The 21,274-nt window shown below is 26.1% G+C and overlaps 2 protein-coding genes across 5 annotated transcripts in view; both read left to right on the forward strand.

The window, feature by feature from the left end:
• LOC107438525 (ventricular zone expressed PH domain-containing protein melted) overlaps positions 1-21,274 on the forward strand; it is a 54,852-nt gene that overhangs the window by 27,981 nt on the left and 5,597 nt on the right. For all 4 annotated transcript variants that reach the window (XM_016050834.3, XM_016050831.3, XM_043040636.2 and 1 more), the window contains 11 exons: positions 26-200; positions 1,655-1,818; positions 5,071-5,280; positions 5,466-5,686; positions 8,693-8,973; positions 10,147-10,339; positions 13,570-13,873; positions 15,253-15,388; positions 16,301-16,440; positions 16,534-16,662; positions 19,946-20,095. In XM_016050834.3, the coding sequence (XP_015906320.1) occupies positions 26-200; positions 1,655-1,818; positions 5,071-5,280; positions 5,466-5,686; positions 8,693-8,973; positions 10,147-10,339; positions 13,570-13,873; positions 15,253-15,388; positions 16,301-16,440; positions 16,534-16,662; positions 19,946-20,095 (2,103 nt within the window). The remainder of the gene's footprint in view (positions 1-25; positions 201-1,654; positions 1,819-5,070; positions 5,281-5,465; positions 5,687-8,692; positions 8,974-10,146; positions 10,340-13,569; positions 13,874-15,252; positions 15,389-16,300; positions 16,441-16,533; positions 16,663-19,945; positions 20,096-21,274) is intronic.
• LOC107450407 (uncharacterized) overlaps positions 1-21,274 on the forward strand; it is a 477,566-nt gene that overhangs the window by 133 nt on the left and 456,159 nt on the right. The window lies entirely within an intron of this gene.

Genomic DNA, 21,274 nt, shown 5'->3' on the forward strand with positions numbered 1-21,274 from the left:
ACTTTTTTTTCTTCTTTTTATTTAGAATCATAGTAAAAAATCTGTCATGAAATTAGCATTACCTGTTGCTGTGAAGTTTTTACATCGGGGTAACAAAGAGCTTAGTAGGAACTTATCAAGTTACCTTTCTTTGGCAGCAATAAATAATGCTGATCTTCTTGCTGTTCATGTTCAACCAATAATTGATAGTATTATAAGTGGTAAGTTTATTTTATTTTGCAATATTTTTTTTATGTCAGTATAGAAATATTCACAACTCTTTCTTTTAAGGTATTCTGCTCGGGATTACAAATGCATTTATTATTTAAAAAATTTTAGCACTTTTGTATGAATATTAAATTTAATCAAATATATGAACTATTGTTTTTGAGTGGGAAAATGTTTTTTTTTTCATAACAATTCCTTAATTTTTGTAACACTATTTTTTCATATTTCTAAATAATTGTTAGAAAATTTTATGAATTTACTAAAAGTCTTAAGTTTTTGTTAAACTAAGTAATTTTGACCTATTTATTATACTAGGTAATTATGACCCATTAATTATACTAAGTAAGTATGCGGGTTTATTATTACTTAGTTATTACTTATATTACTTAAATGCAGGTATATTAATCTTGTTAATATTTTCTTGAATACCCTTTTTAAATAATAGTTAAATTAGTTGTAAATTTGAATTATATTTTTTTACATGATTAAATAAAGTAATTATTAAATTAAAGAGTAGAATGAGCCTCTCAGTATTGAATATACATTTAAAATTCTGCATAAATTATTTTTATGTTGGATAATATAATTAAGAAAGGAGTTCTTAGTCAGAAACTAGTTATTTTATCATAATCATTCAAAGTTTTAGAAAATAATTTTGTATTTTGTTAATGTATATATGAAGAACTTTCAACAAATAAGAAGAAAATTTTTTTATTAGTGCACATATCCTAATTATATCTTTTTACTGTTATTAAAAATATTTTTTGAGTGTTTAAAAAGTACTTACTTTTTGTTGAAAAATTTGGCTGTGCACCCTGCTTAATAATCACTTTTTCTCAATTGCAATGGACTATTACAACATTTTTATTTTCAATCCTAATTTATAGGAAATTTTCTTTAAAAATTTAATTAAGTTTTCATATTAATAAAGTTTAAATATTTTTGCAGAATTTTAAAGAACTGTTTTTAACATCCTAAAAGTTAAGCACATATAAATTTTGTCTAAATTGAAAACCCTTTGGTAGGTGAATGTTCATTTAAGAAATAATTCTTACTTATATATTTTTTCAACTGTACTATTTTTTCAATATAAACTTTATCTGTGATTTTTGAGAAAAATGTATAATATGACAAAATATACTACAAAATGACTTTTCCACAAAGCTTGGTTGTTTGTAAAATTGAAATCATGGTTTTCTTCAAGCTCTTAAAAGATTATCAAGTTTGAAATTTTTTTGTAAGTTACATAAAAATAGTTTGTTATAATGATTATTTTATAAAAGTTATTAGTTACATAATGCAAAATATTTTCGTAAGGTTTCTGCGAAAAGAAGTTTAAAATTTGTCAAAATTAGCTCATTTTTCTATTCACAAATTTAGTTTCTTTTATTTATATAAAAATGATGTACATATCTTCAAGAATTAATAATAATTATTTCTTTTTTAGGTAATTATTCTCTTACACGTGTGTTGCCTCAAATATATATTGTAAACAAGGAACCTATTCATGAGCATGTGATGGCTTTGGTGTCATTATTACCTCAATGTGAAAATGCAGATAAACTTAGTTTGCTAAATCTTTTCTCTCTGATTGCTAAGCATAAATCATCCGTAAGTTCAAATTTTGCAAAGTATCTAAATGTTCTGTTTAATTATTAAATAGACTCAGCTCTGTTATCTAGCAAAGCAGTTCATGTACTTATTGTGACAAAACTTTAATTTATGTAGTAATCAAGGAACATCATAATTTTAACCCAAATCTGGAAATTGTCAGGGAATTTGACAACCTATCAAATTGTGGGGTTTCACTCTTCTGTTTTCAACAGTAACATGTGCTTGAACAAGAGGGGATTTAAAAAAAAAACATCAGATTTTTTTTTCCGAACCGACCTTTATTAAGTGTATCCTGAACATTTTGTTATTCTTAAGAGTGCGTTTCTGGAGTGCAGTCACTTTGATATCTAGGTTAGGAACATGGAATTTCTGCCTTGAGAATATTGATATGTTACTTTTTTTTAATCCACTTTTTTCCCCTCAATTTTCGTTATTGATTTATTATGACGAATTATTGTTTTATAATTTTGAATCATGAATTCATTATTAAGAGCAAAATGTTTTTTCATCATCTGCTATGTTTATTTATTTGATATCTGTTAAAAACAAAATATTTTTTACTTGAATGTATTCTGATTTCTCAGAATACATTCAGTAAAAAATGACTGTGCACTATCATTTGCAAATGTTGCCTGATGTGGAATCACATCTGGTTTCATTAAAAATAGTCTGTTCTATTAAATAAAAGCAGAAGATAGTTATTTAAACATAAATTTTTTGTTACTAAAAGCACATGATTGTTTAATGAAGCATATGGCAGACTTTTCTTTTTACAAGTGATACATTTCTGATTCCTTTAATTTTTTCCCTTTTTTTTCCATTCACAATAAATTTTATACTGAATAAATTAGTTCTTCTGATTCTTGAGATTTGAAATAAAGATTTTTTTAAAAACTCAATTGATCTCTTCCTGCCTTGTTCAGGGTTTTAATATATATGTAAGCACTTCTATTAATTATCATTTCCATTTGGCAATTTTTAAGCTTTGTTTTTATTTAATATGATTAATAAGTTTTCCTTGTAATCATTTTCTTTTTTTCTTTATAACTAGGTATGAAATATATTGCGTTTTTGAATCAAAAATTTTGTTTTATATTATTTAATTTGGTGATTTTAATTAATTTTTATTTTATTATAATTTGATTTTATTTAGTTTAGTATAGTTTAGCTTAACTTCAATTAAATGAATAACATCAATCAATTTATTTATTTGCTTGTTTCTTTTTGTGTTTTGGTATTTATCATTAAAATAAGTTTTTTTTAAAATTAATTTTGCGGTTTTAACATCATAATTTATATTTTCTATCTACTTATCTTATTTATGATTCATTTTTTAAAATAGAAAATCTTAACATATTGCATTTTTATAGATGAACAGGCAAAATAATGTGCAATATTTAGATATGAAGATAACAAATGGAATTTTAAATTTTTTTAATCCATAAAATAAAACTATAAATGAAATTAAAAATATATACATTATTTTAAATATATATTAAAAATGATGCTGAAATAAATATTATGTAATCAGTACAAATTTTTATCTGAGGTAACATTTAAACCACACAATAATCTTCATCAAATAACTTTGCAAATCTAGAAATTTGAAATTTTATAACCATGAAATAATCTGTAGAGCATTTGGAAAAAATAGAACCATTTGGACGAGATTAATTACTGAAAACTGTAAGAAATAAAATGTCCATTTTTAATAGACATCTTTTTTAATATATGGCTTGGCTACTTTAAGACATCTGGTGCGTATACAACTGATATATTTCCATTTACAATTTTTTAAATAATTAAATTTTAAACGTATGATTTTTTTTTAAAATTTTAAAAGTTTTGGAATATTTGTCCATCATTTACCTTTAAAAAAAATTGTAATCTTATTCACCATATCCCCGACAGGGATTCCCACCATCATCGGCAGATGGCAGCACAATAACAGTCCTTTATAACTTCTGCATAATAGGAATATGTTGATTTATTCTTATCTGAGCTGAGAAGTTTATTTTATACAATTTTGTTTAAAGTTTTTTAAAAAGGAAATTCTTTTCAATGGTTTAAGTTATCGATAATATGTTATGATGGAAAAAAAAAATTAAAAATGCGAATAAGGATGAGAATGATGGTAGCATAATCCCCTTGATTGTTGTTTAAAATAAAAGTATTTTTAATTGAATTTCACTTACGGTTTTATGATATGCATAATAATAAAATATCTAAATTCTTTTATAAAACTCAAATCCTTTTGCTCATCAATACAAGTTAGTTAGGAAAACGAAACTTAGCATGTTTTTCTTTTGTTCAGTAAAAGAGTGATTCAAATTTAATCACTCAATGCAATCTTTTTTTTTTCCTCCTTTCAATAGAAAAATTGTTTTAAATATAGTCACAATAATTGAAAACAAAAACTGTTATTAAGGCTATAAATCTACCACTGTAGTGCAAGTTAAGAGCTAGTTAAGAAACTCGCAGTTCAGAAACAGACAGTCGAAAAATAATGAAGATTGCACTTTTCGACGCGTGGTCAATATTTCCAAACCGGGATTTCGGAACTAGTTGTTTTGCTTTAGGTCAGTGTCAATGGTGAATATGGGGGTTAGAGTTGCAATCTTATTATTTGCAATTTTAATTTGCATTTTTATTAAATACAAATTTTGTTGATTTTTTTTTTAATTCTGGAATAATTCTTCCTGGAAAAGTCAAGGAAAAATATCTTCTTTTTGAGTATGAACCCTGAAAAAATGTTTTTACCTCTTGCAAATTGAGCTTTTCTGATGCAAAAAACCTGATACAAAAGCTGATAAAATTTTTTTGAAAGTGAGTGGGGTCCCTGAATCAACCAAAATTGCATTTAACATCATCATCCTGTTTTTAAGATACGTTCTACCAAGAGAACACCCCCCCTCATTTCATATGGTTTGAATCAAAGCAAATATTTTGAAGTAAATTTACATATCAGATAAAGAAAGCACCGAAACTGCTTTAGGCCCTGTATTCAATTTTATCAAGATCTAGCTCTAGAATTAAATGCACAAGTTAAAAAGCACAATAATGCTAGGATAGTATTTTAGTTTTCAATGCATCTATTGAATCCAATCATAATTTTCTAAAATTTAATTAATTTATTTCTTGAAACTTATTTCTCTTGTATTTGTGTTTATGTTCTTTCTCATTTATTTGAAATATTTTATTTTAAGAAGTTTTATTTCTAGAAATTTTTTAAAATTTGATTTTTTACAGCTTTTAGAAAGCAACTTACCACATTTGAGTGAGTGCCTTACGATTCCAAGTGCAGCAGCATCAGCACTTCAAATATTTTTAGATATGGCTGCTGTGCGTCCACAATCTTTTACTGAACATGTTCAAAAAATGAAAATGGCAGCCGAGCTTCAACCTGGAACTCTGATTCTTGTAGCTAGAATTTTAGGAATCATTGGAAAATTGAATCAAGTATGTAAATTTTTATGTCTTGTTTGTTTTTATAATTTTATGCTGTTGTGTTAGTTTTGATGAAGATATCTTGAAGTTTTGATGCTTTTTACAGGTACCATTATATGAATAAATGATAATGCCAATGATCGCTTTAAAAAATTATTTGTTGTTGCATGATTGTTAATTTTTTATTTGACTCATAGGAAAGAGCTAAAGACACGCTTGAATTTTTGATTGCACATCTTGGCAAAGTTGACCAATGGACTTTGATGGCACTTCTTCGAGTAATTAAAAGTCTTACAGATATGTATCCATCTTTGTTACCTCAATATTTGACTTCTATTTGCAATCAAGTAGAGCCATCTGCTTCCTCTAACATTCGAATATATCTTCAACAATTAAAAATGGATTGTAGAGCTTCTAAGTAAGTTGAGGCATATTTTTCTTTTATATTAAAAATAGCTTTAAATATTTTTTTTATAATACATTATAATATTTATAGTATCTATAGAATTCTTTAAACTTTTAAAGTGTAAAATTTAAAAAAATGTTCTGATATGTGTATAGTTTTGTTCAAAATTTTTCGATGCCTTTCTACTTTTTAAAAAGTAATGTACGTGGTTGTTACATTCAATAAGTGTTCTAGCTTTTTTTTTTATTTAATACTTGTTAAATTTCTTTTAAACTATAAGAAAAATCAAAAAATATTGTAGCGCATTAAATATATATGGTAAACACATTAGCTGTTTTATTATAATTTTTTTCTTCAAAAATTCACTATATACAAAAATACAATATGATGTTCAAAGTTAAACATTAAAGAATTTAATAACATACTTCAAAATACAAGATTTAAAATTTTTCGCGAAAGCTGCTAGTGTGTTCAAAAAGGAAATTGCTCAGCAGAAAAATTTTTTAAAAAAATTGTCAAAAGAGTTGATAGTTATTGAGTCAGATAAATAAGAATGGAACTGTCTACTTTTTAAAAGAAAAACTTTAACCACAAGTACTATGTTTTGTTAATAATTTGAAATATTATAACAAGATACAAAAAAAGAAAAGAAAAAAGTTAGAACCTTACAAAAAGAGTCTCACAGCAATGAAGTGGAAACTATTGTTAACATTTTTTCTTTCATCTGATTCGTTAGCATATGATTGATGATGGATTTTTTATTTTAAGTTAAATAATTGCTGTGAAATTTTGATAATGCCATTTTTATCTTAAACCTACTATAATACTTGGAACTATCAAAAATTCACCTACTATTAATTTTTGGTATGTACTCCGCAATCAAAATTTTTTTTAATTAGAATTATTTGTGAAATGCGAGAAATTTATAGGAATATTTCTCCAATTTTATGTAATTTTTCAAATTAAAACTAAACTCAGTGGCGCGACAGCCCATTGAGGGCCAGGGCCTACTGTGCTCATCTCATTTTTCTTGACCTTGTGCTCTGGGGTGCAGAAACAGATGTTTCGGTCAGGTGGTCAGCCGAACACGGAACCCCTAGTGTTTAGTTCCCAAGCATGCTTGGTACTCATTTATTGACCCACTAAAGGGATGAAAGACCGAGTCAACCTTGCCTGGCCCGAGGATTGAACCCAGGACCTGTGGCATGGGAGCGCAAAGCGCTACCACTCAGCCGCCAGGGGTCAATGTTTCAAATTGCAATCTGAAATATGTGTTTAGTTGCAAAATTCTTACAATCATAATTAGACACACACGCACATTACTATTCAGCAGGGTTCGTCAGGTTTTGAACACAATAGTTAAACCTATTTTGAAAAATACAGTTTCTATTGTGTTCGTCGAAATTATCTTAAGCTATTCAAAACTCTTCTATTTTACCTAGATTTTGTTGAAGTTTAATTTAAACAATGTTTAATTTTAACAGATTGAGAAATTAGGAAAAAAATTTTTTTGCAAAAATTGACAACTCAATAATCATACTATTATTAAATGTTGATCCATGTTTTTAAAGTATATTTTATAAAAAAAATTGAATATAGTTCGTTTTATCATTCTGCCACAAAATGGCTGACGCTAAAAGTTTTAGGATAATTTCATGTGAACAATGTTAATCAGTTAAGAAATCTGCAAAAAACTATAACATGAAAAAAATCAATAATTTTCTTAATAAAATACAGTTTTTAGTTGAGGATCTTATTGTTGAAAAAAGAAGAGCTAGTTTTGTTTAAAATAATTGAAATTATTACAAACTTTAAATATTATTTAAATTTATGTTATTTTAGATAATATTTGAATTTGTGTAATGTGTCAATTTTATTATAATTATACATTTTATAAATTGTTATTATAATCTTTAAAATACGACTATTTTAACTATTTGCAGAAGTATAGATTTCTAAAATTTTTGATTAATTTTAAGCAGTTTTAAATGGTAAATCCCCGGTGTCCTCTCTAAAACAAGATTAAGGTGTTTATAATCCCAACACTGATTGTCGACCAACTTAATTTTCAATCTATGGATTATTTAAATAACAGTTTATAAACTGTTATTTAAAAAGTACTAATAAAATCATATTTCATTTGTTAGTTAATATTTTTAGCCCATGGTTACAAAACAATTTTTTTGTTAAGTCAGTGTAAAAATGAAATCTCACTTCCATATTTTAATTACTGGAAGTTACATATAAGTATCTATTTAAAAAAAAATTTTCAATTTGAGGGGATATCAATTAGTAACAGTCTTAATTAATATTAAATAAAAGTCTTACTTATTGTAAAGACAATATGAAACAGAAATGACATTGCTATTTTTCAGCATTATTTCCATGCATGGTGAGGTATTTACCTGTAAAAGTTAAAAATAGTTACAATTCTTTTTTCAAAAATTTCTTGTGTTCTTGAAGAAAACATGGTCCTGGAGAATAACGTAAAGTGATATTTTCGTATGCAAGAAATTGTAATATAAATAATAGGAAAATGAATCCAGTAAAAGCTCAAAGTGAAAGTGCTCAATCCAAACGCACTCTATTATACACTCGAACACAAAATTTTGCATCCTGTTATTCTGTTTTTAGTAACTAATTTCATTTTTACCTATATTTTTTTATATAACAATTGATATGTGCATTACTTATTGATGTGTCCTTGTATCTTCTTTGTTAGGTGTACATATAATAATGGAATGGTAAGTGCTGCCGATAACTAGATAACTAATGTTGAAGTGTAGAATTAATACTTCAAATGTACTTGACTAATGGACTTTAATATGCTGTGGTGCTACAGCCAAAAAGTTAAAATTACAAAAAATCTTTTGTCACCTAATGTAAATGGTTCATTTCTTTAAGTTGTTCTTGGAAAATCTCAATCTTTAAAAGTAATTAAGTGTTAAGTGACAATATTTTATATTTTTTCATATGCCAATCATAACCTAGATTTTTATATGTGATTATTTTTCATAGGAATCAGCAAATAGTTAATCAGACATCATGTGGCATAACAATTGTAAAAGTTGGTGGAGTTAAGTCAGACCACACAAATGGAACTCCTTCTCCATTCAATTGTCACATTCCTCCTATATTACCACATTCATCTAACAAAACAGTTCATAATGGATTTCAACATAGCAGATCAAGACACAATTTACCTGGTCATGCTGAGGCACGATCAATGTCCCAACTTGGTTCATTTCAAACTATAAACCGTAGTATGGGACGACTTCCATCTTCAATGAGTACATTATGTAAGCTTATATTTTCAAAATATTTCTCACTGTTTATGATTCTGTTTATGGTCTTAATTACAATTTTCTTTTATATTTTGAATATGATGATTGATTCAAAATTTCAAAAATAAATATGTCTTTTATTTGTCTTATTTTTAATTAGACTTAGTTTCAGAGCAAGAAAGTTGTAGTTTTAATTATAGATGAGTGATAAATTTGATAACATTCAAACTAGAATTTTCATAGACTAAATGCTTCCATTATTTAAGAAAAGTGAATTTTTTTTTATAAAAGATAAAAATGGAAACCTAGGTAAATGGTTAGTTGAGATCCTTCAGTAATTTCTTTTTGTGCAAAATTCAATTGTTTATTTGCGTTGTAAATGTGTTTTCATTTTTAAATTTTTGAAACTCTTGTCATTTGATTAATTGTTAAAACTCTTGTTATTATTATACTTGTTTTAATGAACTTCAATATAAGAGTCTTTTACTAATCAATGTTTTTAATACTTAAGTTTTTGTATTTTGAAAGTATTAATTGAATTTCTGATTTAAATTTTAAACATCCAATAGAAGAGTTATTTAGTTTTTATTTGGAATTTAGCTTTATTTAGGTTTTTTTCTATTTCCATACATAATTCATCTCTAATCAATAATAGTAATATTCATAATAAATGTTTCAGCTACTACTGAGTGATATTAACAATAAATGGTTTTATGAAAAATGTTCAACTTTTGAAATTAGGACTTTCATTACTAAAAAAAATTTCAAAAATTTCCCTTTACATATCATGCTGCAGTTATCCTTTCAAACAATGTACTTTTACTATTAGGAATCAAATTGCTTATATTTTTCTTTTATTTTTGAATTATAATTGTTCTTTATTAGATAATATTGATGAAGAAAAATGTGTTTCCTGCTCCTTTGTCTATCATCACATTTTATTAAAACGAAAATTGCAATTTATATAAAAACTATAAAAAATAATATAAAAATTATTATATAAAATAATTATATAATTTTTTACATTAAATAAATTAATTGAAATGATAATATATTAAAGATAAGTTGATGCAGATCTTACTGATGTTTTAGGAAAATTTGGTGAATACACAAAGCTGTTAAATTTGTAGCTAGCTTCTACAATATCTACTTTTTAATAGCAATTTTTAAACTCTTCTGAATTTTTAGATTATCAAAGTGCTTCCCGTTTGAGTTCTCCTATTGGGTTACACACTAGTATGATGCGCCTTGGGTCATCTTCTGCTATGAATCGTAGTATGACTGCAGTTAATTACAAAAATGTTACAATTCCCATTGCTGGTATTTCTAGTGGAGGTGTTACTGTTATGACAACCATGTCAACTCCACAAAAAGGAATTAGGTAAGCATGAAGATATTTAGAATTTTTCTTTATCAACTGCGGTGCCTTTTTATAGAGAATGATGACATTATTATTTTTCATTGGAAGATGGAATTTTTTCACTGCGAATGAGCATTGAAAAATTTTCCCTTGGAAGATAACATTGCATATTCCAGATAGTTCTAAAAAACTATCGTTCAAGCAAGTGTTTTCATGTAATAATTTATTATTTCTGAATAGAATTTATATAATTGCTGTACTTTAATTATATTTGTATTTTATCATACTATAGGGTGAGCATTGTGGATTATTTGAACTTAATTGCAATGTTATTCAAAAAAGTGAAATAAAAACATTGTTCAAAGCAAAGTTTAATTATCTGGTAAAAAAAAAAAACTCCTTTCGATTAAATAAGTTTTTAGTAACAAAGTATATTTTTCATTATAATTTTTTTACTTAATCACAGAATACTTTTACAAGGAAATATTGTTTCTAGTTCTGTGCAATTTATGATTCAGCTTTGTTATTACTAAATTTGTTACTTTGGCTGAACTACTTTCATTTTTAACTCCTAAATTTAAAATCTATTTTTAAACCAGATTAAAAAGTTAGAACACCATAAATTTTGCAACCATTTTATTTATATATTTATTTTTAATAAGGGTCTTATTGATTATTCATAACTATATTTAATTTGTATGTTTTAATTACTAAGTTGTAATTTTAAAATGCAAAACTATTTTTTTCTGTATTAACTAAACAGTTACACATCTTTCAATATGTTAGTCATGCTTGTATACTCAACAGAGATTATTTCTTTATATAAATCAGAAAAAAATCCAAAATTATTTGGAGTGTACATGAAATTTAAAAAAATATGAATGAAAATTCAATGTTTAAATAAGAATAATAAAAAAAAATGTAGAAAATGTCACTTTTTTATTGTTTAAAAATTTTCTTTTCTTTTTTTTTAGAATTGGAAAGTATTGGTTTATTTAAGTCTAAGGCTTTTTTTTTTCTTTCTACTTTTAATGTTTGATTGTAAATTTTCTGGCTTTTGCATGTTTATGCTTTAAAATCATTTGCCAAACAATTGAAAAATTATTAGTTTTTTTAAAATCTCCATTTTTATCTTTTTTCACGTTTTATTTTGTATCTGGTTTGTATCACGTTTTATTTATTTAAATTTTATGCACATTAAATCTTGATCATGTGAATTTCTCACTGTAAACTTCAGTATGAATGATCCCCCCAAAAAATCTTATTCTCTTTACAAATGCAAAGCATGCTAATGTTTGATAAACTGTTGTAATTTCATTTAATTGAAATCTGGTAAAAAACTGACATTATGTTACCTATTTTTATTACAAAGGCACTCTTACATCAGCTGTTATAACTTCTTTTGGGATCTTTATAAGTTTGTGTCATGCCATTCCTGTTAACATAAAGCCTATTAATTTGGAGTTTTATTTTTATTCTGAAAAAAATTTTGAAATTTCTCACTGCTGCTATTTTTCAATTTAAATGTTTTCACATTTATGTTTTTTTTTTTTTTTTTTTTTTTTTTTTTTTTTTTTTTTTTTNTTTTTTTTTTTGAGATGTAATTTCGATTCCATAGAAAATATTATTGTGTAGAAAGTATTATTGTGTATTATTGTACAAGGGGATCCTTGTGATGTAATTTTTTATTTTATGCTTGTTAAATTTTTTAATTCCAATCAATATCAATGTTAGTTGTTATAATTTGGATGAAATCTGGCAAAAAAAAAACTGATAGTGGGAAAAACTGTTATTTGTTTATAAATTAGCAAATTTTTTAAACACCAATGCAGTAATTACTTGAATTTGGATTTTTGGTTGGATAAAATCTGTCTAGTTCTTTAACTGTACTGAAATATCGTAACTTGTCAAATTTCTATTAACTTGACATGAGTTTTTATTGAAATATTTTGAAAATTTTGATAAAAGAAATAACTCATAGTTATTGAATTTTATTTTAAAAGCATCAAAGTAATGAAAGTTAAAAAAAAGTATACATATTTATAGTATAAGTTTTGATTTATCTGTTATATGTTTAGTAAGTTAGTATTATTTATTAATATGAGAAATTAAAAATAATTTATGTTATTAAAAAATGGACAATTTCTTTGTTACTTATTGCTATATAAATGTAAATGATTGGATTCCTTACATATACTGGATCAGTTACGGTTTATTTCAAATATTCTGATTTTACAATTAAGAAAATATTTTTAGTTGTAGATGCAAGTTTGGGGGTTCGCCTTTTATGTAGCTTATAGCTAAATATAATATTGAAATTTTAAATGCCTAGATTGATCTATTTAATGTGTCACTAGTTTGTTTACCAATCGAAATAATTGGTATTAATGTTGCTATAGTAATAATTTGTTTATAGTAATAACACTTATTTAGAAATATATTTTAGAATATTAATTTAACATTGTACATTAATACAACATTAGCATATTTTTATCTTTTCTTTTATTAATTGGGTTTAAATAGTATGTAGACATTACAGTCTGGAAAAATTCAGATTCATCAGATCTCTGAACTTTTACAGCTTTCCTTTTTGCTAAAGAACTTTTAACATTTTGGCTAGATTGCAGGGGTGATAGTGCTCAATTTTTTTTTTTTTTTGTATCACCCTTTCGGATCTAAGCTCTAAGAGTGGGACATGTAATTTTTCTGCCCATTTCTCGGAATTCTGCATGTATCAAGACCATTTCTTCAAAAGCTTATAATTCAATGAATTTTCAAGGAGTTCTGCAATCTAAAATTTTAATTTTGAAACTTGTGCTGAATTCTGTTTACGAGATGTTTATATACATGTGATTCTTCAGCCAATTGGTAGAAATCTGCCAATTTGATTCTTTTGGTTTGGTGGCTTTTTACTATATATTTAACTGTAAGGATCACTATAAATGTGTGATATTCCTCATTGGTAAGTAATTTAATTATAAATCTTAGTTAAAAAAATCATATTAAACATGTAAGGTATGTAAATTGATATCTTGATATCATGTTTTGCATTTAAATTTTCAGTGTTTTTCATTTTGTATCACAAATACCCCTGAGATTGCCTACAGCATATTTTTTATTATTGGCAGCTGATATAATATATCTATAATTGATTATTCTCAATTTTTGAAATTCAAGCGAAGCATGATTTTTATGTTTTAAATAATGAAGGAATTTCTGCTGAAATAATGGCTTTAATGGCTTTCTTTTAGTGATAGCATGCCTACTTTGCAAGAAGAAGGACCTGTAACTGTGTCTATAGGTAATGCTCAACCAGTTAGTGGAAATGAGTCATGTGGTCTGAGGTCAAGTCAGTCTACTTCTACTACAACTTCAGTCAGTCCTTCATTCAGTATCCCTGTATCATCTGCTGTGACAAGTCACATTGTGTCCCCACCAACTGCAACAGTTGCATATTCTTGTAATTCTGATTCTATTCCAAATGCAAAATTAAGAAATACTAGTGGTGTAACTGTAATTACACATTCTGGCTCCCAGTCCTCATCAAATCCTCAGGTATATAAATTGTTTCCATTCAATATAAACATTGTCATTCTTCAGAGTTGAAATTACTCTTTAAATCATAGTAGTATTAAAAGTAGTACCCCATAATTAAAAAAAAATCTGAATTAATGTGCCCTTCATTTTTCTAAACAAGGTGTATCATTATTGAAATTAAATATAAAATTTTGTAGACAAAATTTTGCTCGTTTATTACATTCAAAACATCTTTCTTTTTGTAGCAAAATTTATTCTGTGCAAAAGCGAATTGATTACAGTTGATGTTTGAAATAACAACCCTCTTAGAGGGGGCAAAAACAGCTGTTCTAACTTGAAATCGTTTTATTGTGTGTGCACAAAATTACAATAACTATTAACACAGCTTAAAAAATACTTGACTAATTTTAGCAACGCATTGATGTACTTTAATGAAAATTTGGTAATTAACAGAAACATTGGTATAATGCAACTTGTTTTCTCTAATATATGCATAAAAGTACCCTTTAAAATAATACTTCATGGGTGAAAAATGCTTTAAAAACTTAAGACTATGCTGGTTCAGAACTGCTGTTTTAGATAAATAACAAATGTCAAGAAACTATGAAAACCTCATGTTTTTACTCAAAAATAAAAAACACAAGGGGCTGACAATTCTCAAAATGAATGATTCAAATTCAAATAAGAAAATTATGATTGATAAATTTATTATATCCTTTGTAAAGAAAGTAGCACAGATTATGTCTGACCTTAAATTATGACCACCTGGGACTTGGACTTAGGATAATACTTTAAGGGGTCATGTCACTTTTCCTTCATTCAAAGGGGATTTAATGTCTTTTTTTTTATTTACTTTGTGGTAACTTCAAAGAAAATGATGGTTTAAGTAATTTCTTTAAAACTTTTTCTAAATCATACAACTAAATTTTGGGTGCTATATTTGAATTAATGTGGAAGTTCTAATAAATATTTGACATTCTAATTGACAATAACATTGCTTCTATTGAATAGCAAACAGGACTTTTTTTATGCATCCTTGGTTATAAAGAAAGTTAGGGGGTTGCACTAAAGAGCAGAGACTGTATTTACAAACTAATTTATAAATAAAAACCAATCTATCTTTTAATTTCTAAATGTAAGTAAATGTTTGCTTTCAACTATTATGTCGAATAGTTTTTAGAAATTTATTGTATAAATTTGAAAGAAGTAAAATTCTGACTTATTTGATATTCTTGTTTTTTTTGTGATTATTGTTTAGAATAATACATATATATCTGGAGATCTTTTCGAAACTTAATGTAAAATGTTTAAGTTAATTATTTGGTCTGCAAGTTCTTTTTTTTTTCTTTTTTTTTTAATGAGACTTATAATAATTATTTTCCTATTTCTTTTTCCAGAGAATATCTGTATTTGAGCCATATCCAATGAGAGATGCTGTTCAACACTTTTGTGAAAAACATTTAGATAAAATCAAAGCTTATATGGTAAAAGTGTTTGTCAAAATACCTTTACCTGTCAGATGTACTATTGAAGGTAACTTATTATACATAGTAATTTTGACTTATACTTAATTTGAAATATATTCAAATATGAGCTGTAGTCATGAATTTGTTGATATTAATTAACAATTTTAGATATAATTAACATTTATACAATTATCATTACATACAGTAAGGGAAATTAAAGGTAAAGTAATTAAATAATTTTTGATTTAATGATAAATTTTAGATTGAAATATTGACAATTTAATCAGTCCATTTGATATAGTGCCCACTTTTAGAGATTTGCAAAAATTTAATTGCTTTGAATAAACATATATATTTAACTGAAATCAGATGATTGACTTTTAAAGTATTTGGAGTAATTGAGTCCTGAAAAAGTGTTTCTGATAGTTTTATTAGAACTGTCAAGAGTTTTGGACTTTGGATTAAATTTTAACTTAATCTATTTTTTATAACTAATCCATTAAATGTAAATGTTTTCTTGGTGTATTATAAAACATGTTTACCCAGTCATTATGTATTGCGTTGATTTCTGAAATTTTTTTAAATCAAGATAACATTAGTTAATTTCATATGGTACCAAAGTTAAAAACTGAATCTGATAAACAACTCCCAAAAATATCATATAAAAAACTTGTTATTTTAAGTAAACATTTTTATTTTCCTAAAACAATTATTTTCCTTATGACATTCAATGAATTGTCTGTGGTGTATGAATGTTTTTTTTTTCTTACTCTAAATATTTTTTTCCATATTTAAAAAAAAATATAACTCAACTTAATACCACTGGTTATAATACTCTACAATAAATCAATTTTATTTTTTTATTTTTTGCATTTCTCTTCATTGATATTACATTATTTTCTTTTGTGAAGGTTTAGCATGTATAGTTATTAACAATCAAAGTGGGCTAGAAATTTAAAAGAAAATTTTTGTTTTCCAGAAAGAAAAGCACGGAAACATGCTAAAATTTATTTTGCCTGCCAAGGCAAAGGGGAGCATTGTTTGTACAACAAAACATTTTTCATAATGAAAACACGTAATCCACGTGTATGGATCCATTTAATGTTTTTAGCATTGCAAGTAAGATAGATGCTATGCATTATCCTAAATTAATTTCATAATGTCATTTGAAATTAATATAAAAATATTTTTCTGTCTTTTGTTTTATTTTAGGCTCGAGCTTCAATGGCTCTCAGTACTCGTGAAGCTTCTGTAAGCAGTCTGAAAAATTGTTGGGATACATTAAAAGCAGACAACAAAAGTTTTCTAACTCTTGTTACTTCTGCTTTCCCTTCTGCCAAAGTAATTATTAAAATATTTATGTAAAGCTTGATTTTTTGGAATCCTATCATATTTTTGAATGCAAATTTTTCTTTTAATAATTTCAGATAATAGTTTTAATATTTATGATATGAATGATATGATATAATATTACGATTATTGCTTTGTAATTTTCGTCATTTGTAACTATAAGCCAAATTGTTGAATCTGCAATAACCAAATTCTTAAGACCATCTTTATAATTTTTATTGCTTTACTTACAGTTATGCTTATGGCATATAAACTGTTAAGAATTGATTTGTATTCTGTTTATATTTGTGCTAGTCTTAGTGGCATGGTAGTGAAGCAATGAAATTTTTAAGATGAAGCAATTCTCATGTTGGCTCATTTTAAAAATTAGGCTTAAATAATGGCTTAATAATGAGGCTAAAATAGGCTTAATAATGAGTAAAATACACAAGTTGTCATTAATATAATTAAACTATCCATTAATAATTTATTATTAAACATTTTTACCCTTCTAACCTTCAACTTGCATTTGGTGAATCTATTTAGCTCCTCCATAACCCATTAAAAAAAGTAGTATCAATTTAAAGAATTCAAAGTAAGTTTCTAATCTCACCTGGAAGTTTGTTTTTCTTTAGGTAAGCATGTGTCCCACAGCCATGGGCTTATCTTACCTTTTATAACTGTAATGTTTTAAAATGTAATGTAAATTTTAACTGTAGGTAAAAAAACGTAATCTCTATATTCATATTAACAGAATATAGAACACATGAAATTCTTATGCAAGCCGAAAACAGTTATTGTTTACAATTACTCATTATGAAAAAACATTAAAAAATATTTGGGTATAATAATATAAAAAAAGTTTTAAAAACATAATTAAGTGTCAAATGTTCTAAAAAAAATTTTTTTTATCACGTGCTATTATTTCAACATTTTACTATTACTGTATTATGACAAACTTCGAAAATTTGATTGAAATTTTTTTTCAAATAATTGAATCATTATTATACTTGCAAACTTGTTTGGTTTGGTCATATGTTTTTCTTGTGCAGTCTTTTGTATATTCATTTTCAAATTAAAGTCAAAGTGTTTTTCTTTTTATTTAAAGCAGTGAAAACTGAATTTTAGTATGATGTCTATTTAAATTGTTGAATTTTAATTGCTGATGGCTAAAGGATCTAATCAAATTCAAGTTATACACTTGTTGAAATTGGCCACATGCACGAGCAATCAATATGCGTTGGAAATTAACATCAATAAAATACGCAAGTCGAAAGACCAGTTTTTCTTTATCCTGAACAACGTGTTTGTTGTGTGACGGAACAACAGTGGTGCGTCACCCAATACTGGATGCACTGAAATCATGTGACAGACGTTTTTGATCAATGAAGCCTGCGTTTTACTTTCTGAGAGTTTCTATATTGAAAGTATTTTTTTGGCATTGCTGGGGTTAAGTTTGTTGCTGTTCGTTTTTCGTTTCCATTTAGATTCACATGTAATATTGTGATATATATCTTCAATCGAGCTAAAATGTCCAAAGTTTACAATCAATATTTTTTAGAATTTTATTCTGCAAATTTTCTTTGTGTTATACAATTTGAAGTGGGGGGGCATTTTGCACTGTTTTCGATTTGTATTTGAAGATGCTCATGGAGATAATATTGGCATTAATGCACAAAAAGGTAAAAAGAGTTAAGTGTTCTAATGGAAATGGACAACATTTTGAGACTGATGATGACAATGTACTAAGAGCTGAAGTCTATTTTACATGGTTAGAACATAATCTGTCGCTAAGTGTTGTTGACTATCAAAGGCCATTATTCAGGAAAATGCAATGTAGCAAAAAAAAATAATAATTTGGATCTGGAAAAACTAAAACTGCTGCTATTGTTTTTAAAAACAATTTGCTATTCTTTCAAGAACACAATCAAGGAGCTCATTATAAAAAAAATCATTAGAGGATACTTTAATTGCAAACTCGCTGATGTTTTGAACAAATTTTGATTCTAAACCTTTGAACGGTAGCCACTTGTGAACATTTAAGATAGTAAATGCTGATTATTAATTTTTCTACTAATCTATCAAGTTTATATATTTCATGTGTTTTTGTGTACTGATAAAAACTTAAAGAAATATTTTCGATTTGTTTAAAAAATTCTGGGGATATATCAAAATATGCAAAAAGTTAAATTAAGGGGTCTAAAGTTCTCCCGACCAAACTATTGAGACCATGTTTCCTAGATTATTGTTACTCCCTATACTTTTAAGGTTATGGATTTAAATTTGTCAAAAAAGAAAGTATGTTTGTGTGTCTGATTTCCTAGCTTAAAATATCTCATCCACTAATTATTTAGCATATTTAAAGTCACCTCCTTTAACCATTAAGATTGAAGCCCAGTATGTGAAGATCCGATCACAAGTACTATTTAGGGTTATTTGTTGTTTTTTTCTCCTGCACTGTACATGAACATTGAATTATTTCTTGTTATATCAGGAGCTAAAAGTTAAAAAGAATTCCAATATATTGATATGTAATGTGCCATTTGAAGAATAAAAAATTAAAATTTATCTTTAAAAACTGATTTAGCTCTCACCAATTTGTTTTGTTAAAATAATTGTGTAATTGTCTAACCAAGACAAATATTTCTGTGAAATTCAATTTTGCTCACATTTGTTTTACAGATAATGCTGGTTTGCTTGTTTTTTTTCCTACCAGATTGTATGTCGGTTATTTAAAAATCCTTCAATAGTAATTATGCTTATTTAAATAGCAGCCTTGACAACTATTATTCTAAAAAATAAAAACTATTGTAATAAAACTTTTAAAATTAATTTTTAGTGTTTTCTTTCAAAACAGATATTTTTCCTTACATTAAATATTTACTTCAGACTATAATAAGTAAAATAATTAATGACAAAATAAAACAAAAGTCAATAGACTTTGATCAATATCTGGATACAAAAATGTTAAAAATGCACTATCTCAACTTTTATGTGCACATGTTTTGAAGAATAAAAATTTATATGTTTCTCTAATGAGAACAATTTAATTTTGATGAATCAGATAATTGGATAGATTATTACCATAAGTGGCACAAAAAAGAGTAATAAGTTTGAGGATAATTGGTAAGGGGAAAATAACTCCTTGTTTGGCATTTTTCAGCGAAAATCAGGACTGATCCGTCGGTATGCAAAATTTATAGAGGATTCCATTTAATATTTTTTAAGTTGCTTTCCCTGATACTCAAATGCATAATGTTATATTTTAAGTGACTTAAAGACTGTTCATTTTTAGGATCAAGATACCTTAATCAATGAATTAAGAACTGCTAGATTTTTTGATGTTTTTGAATACAATGGACCTCTAAATATTTGGGGGTGCTTCCTTTGTAATCATCCAGACAGAGCACGTGGTTTTCTTCAAGATACTCAGCCTGTCATAGAGGTAACTACTCTTATTTTTCATTTCATTTTTTTGAGGCCTTAGTGTTATAGCACTTAATTTAGAAGAAAATGTTTTACATGTATAAACTGTAGAACCTACTTTAAACAATTCTGCATTTTATGGGACTCTGGATTTAAGGGAGGAAAAGAAAGTCTTGTTTGGCAGAATGCTATAAATATATTTAAGTATATTATTTTAGTTAGCAATGTTTCTTTTGGATATAATGACGTCAATAATTTTGGATCCATAAAATAATATCAGAAATTATGCAAAACTATTAAAAAATGCACAGTACTCTATCAATTCTTTAAAATTCTTTACTGTCTTTCTGTACATAATTATTTGAAAATAGGTATGTAGTCTTCAGTGGGAATATTTTTGTGGAAATGATAAATGCACTGAGTTAAGCTAATGAGTGTTGTGATTCTGAGAGAGAAAATACTTAAATCACCAACATGTACTAACACGTATTAGAAAAATTTCCAACAGAACTGTTGCTTATAGTCTTTTATAATTGAATAAAAAACACACTGCAAATTGATAGAGAATTTGAATTTATTCAGCATTTTACTGAGTATGAAATATTACAAGAGAATAAAAAATTAAGAGGCACATACTAAACAAGATACTTAAGAGTATTAAAATATGCAATAATTATGTATACAAATATATATATATACTACAAATATATATATATATATATATATTACAAATATATATATATATATATTGCTCGAAGTGTAGAAAAAAAGAACTTGTGCACCTCAAAAATAACCTCTCTAAGTTAGTTGCTACCTCAGTGCAGCACCTCAAGTGTGAATAAAACAACATCATACGCTTTGATTATTTTTTTAAGTCAACTTCAATTGAACTTCAAATAAATCTTAATACCCGAAAACAACCTCAAATAAACCTCCAAAGCACCTTAAATCTTTGTAAGGGTCCTACCCTATTTTGAACCATTATTCCCGTTTCATTACTGCTAAATGTTCATTTCTCCCTTCAGAGCTTTAAAATTAATATACATTATTCAAATTTTGATAATTTCCTAAAGTGTCTTAAAATTTAGGTAACAAAAGCATAAAAAATTTTGATATATAAATGTTTCGCAATGCTTTGATTTTTCTTTCTAAGTTACATAGATAGGATTTGCTCAAGGATCAAAATTCTGATAAATTT

The sequence above is a fragment of the Parasteatoda tepidariorum genome, chromosome X1 (assembly GCF_043381705.1).
Source record: "Parasteatoda tepidariorum isolate YZ-2023 chromosome X1, CAS_Ptep_4.0, whole genome shotgun sequence".
Taxonomy (NCBI): domain Eukaryota; kingdom Metazoa; phylum Arthropoda; class Arachnida; order Araneae; family Theridiidae; genus Parasteatoda; species Parasteatoda tepidariorum.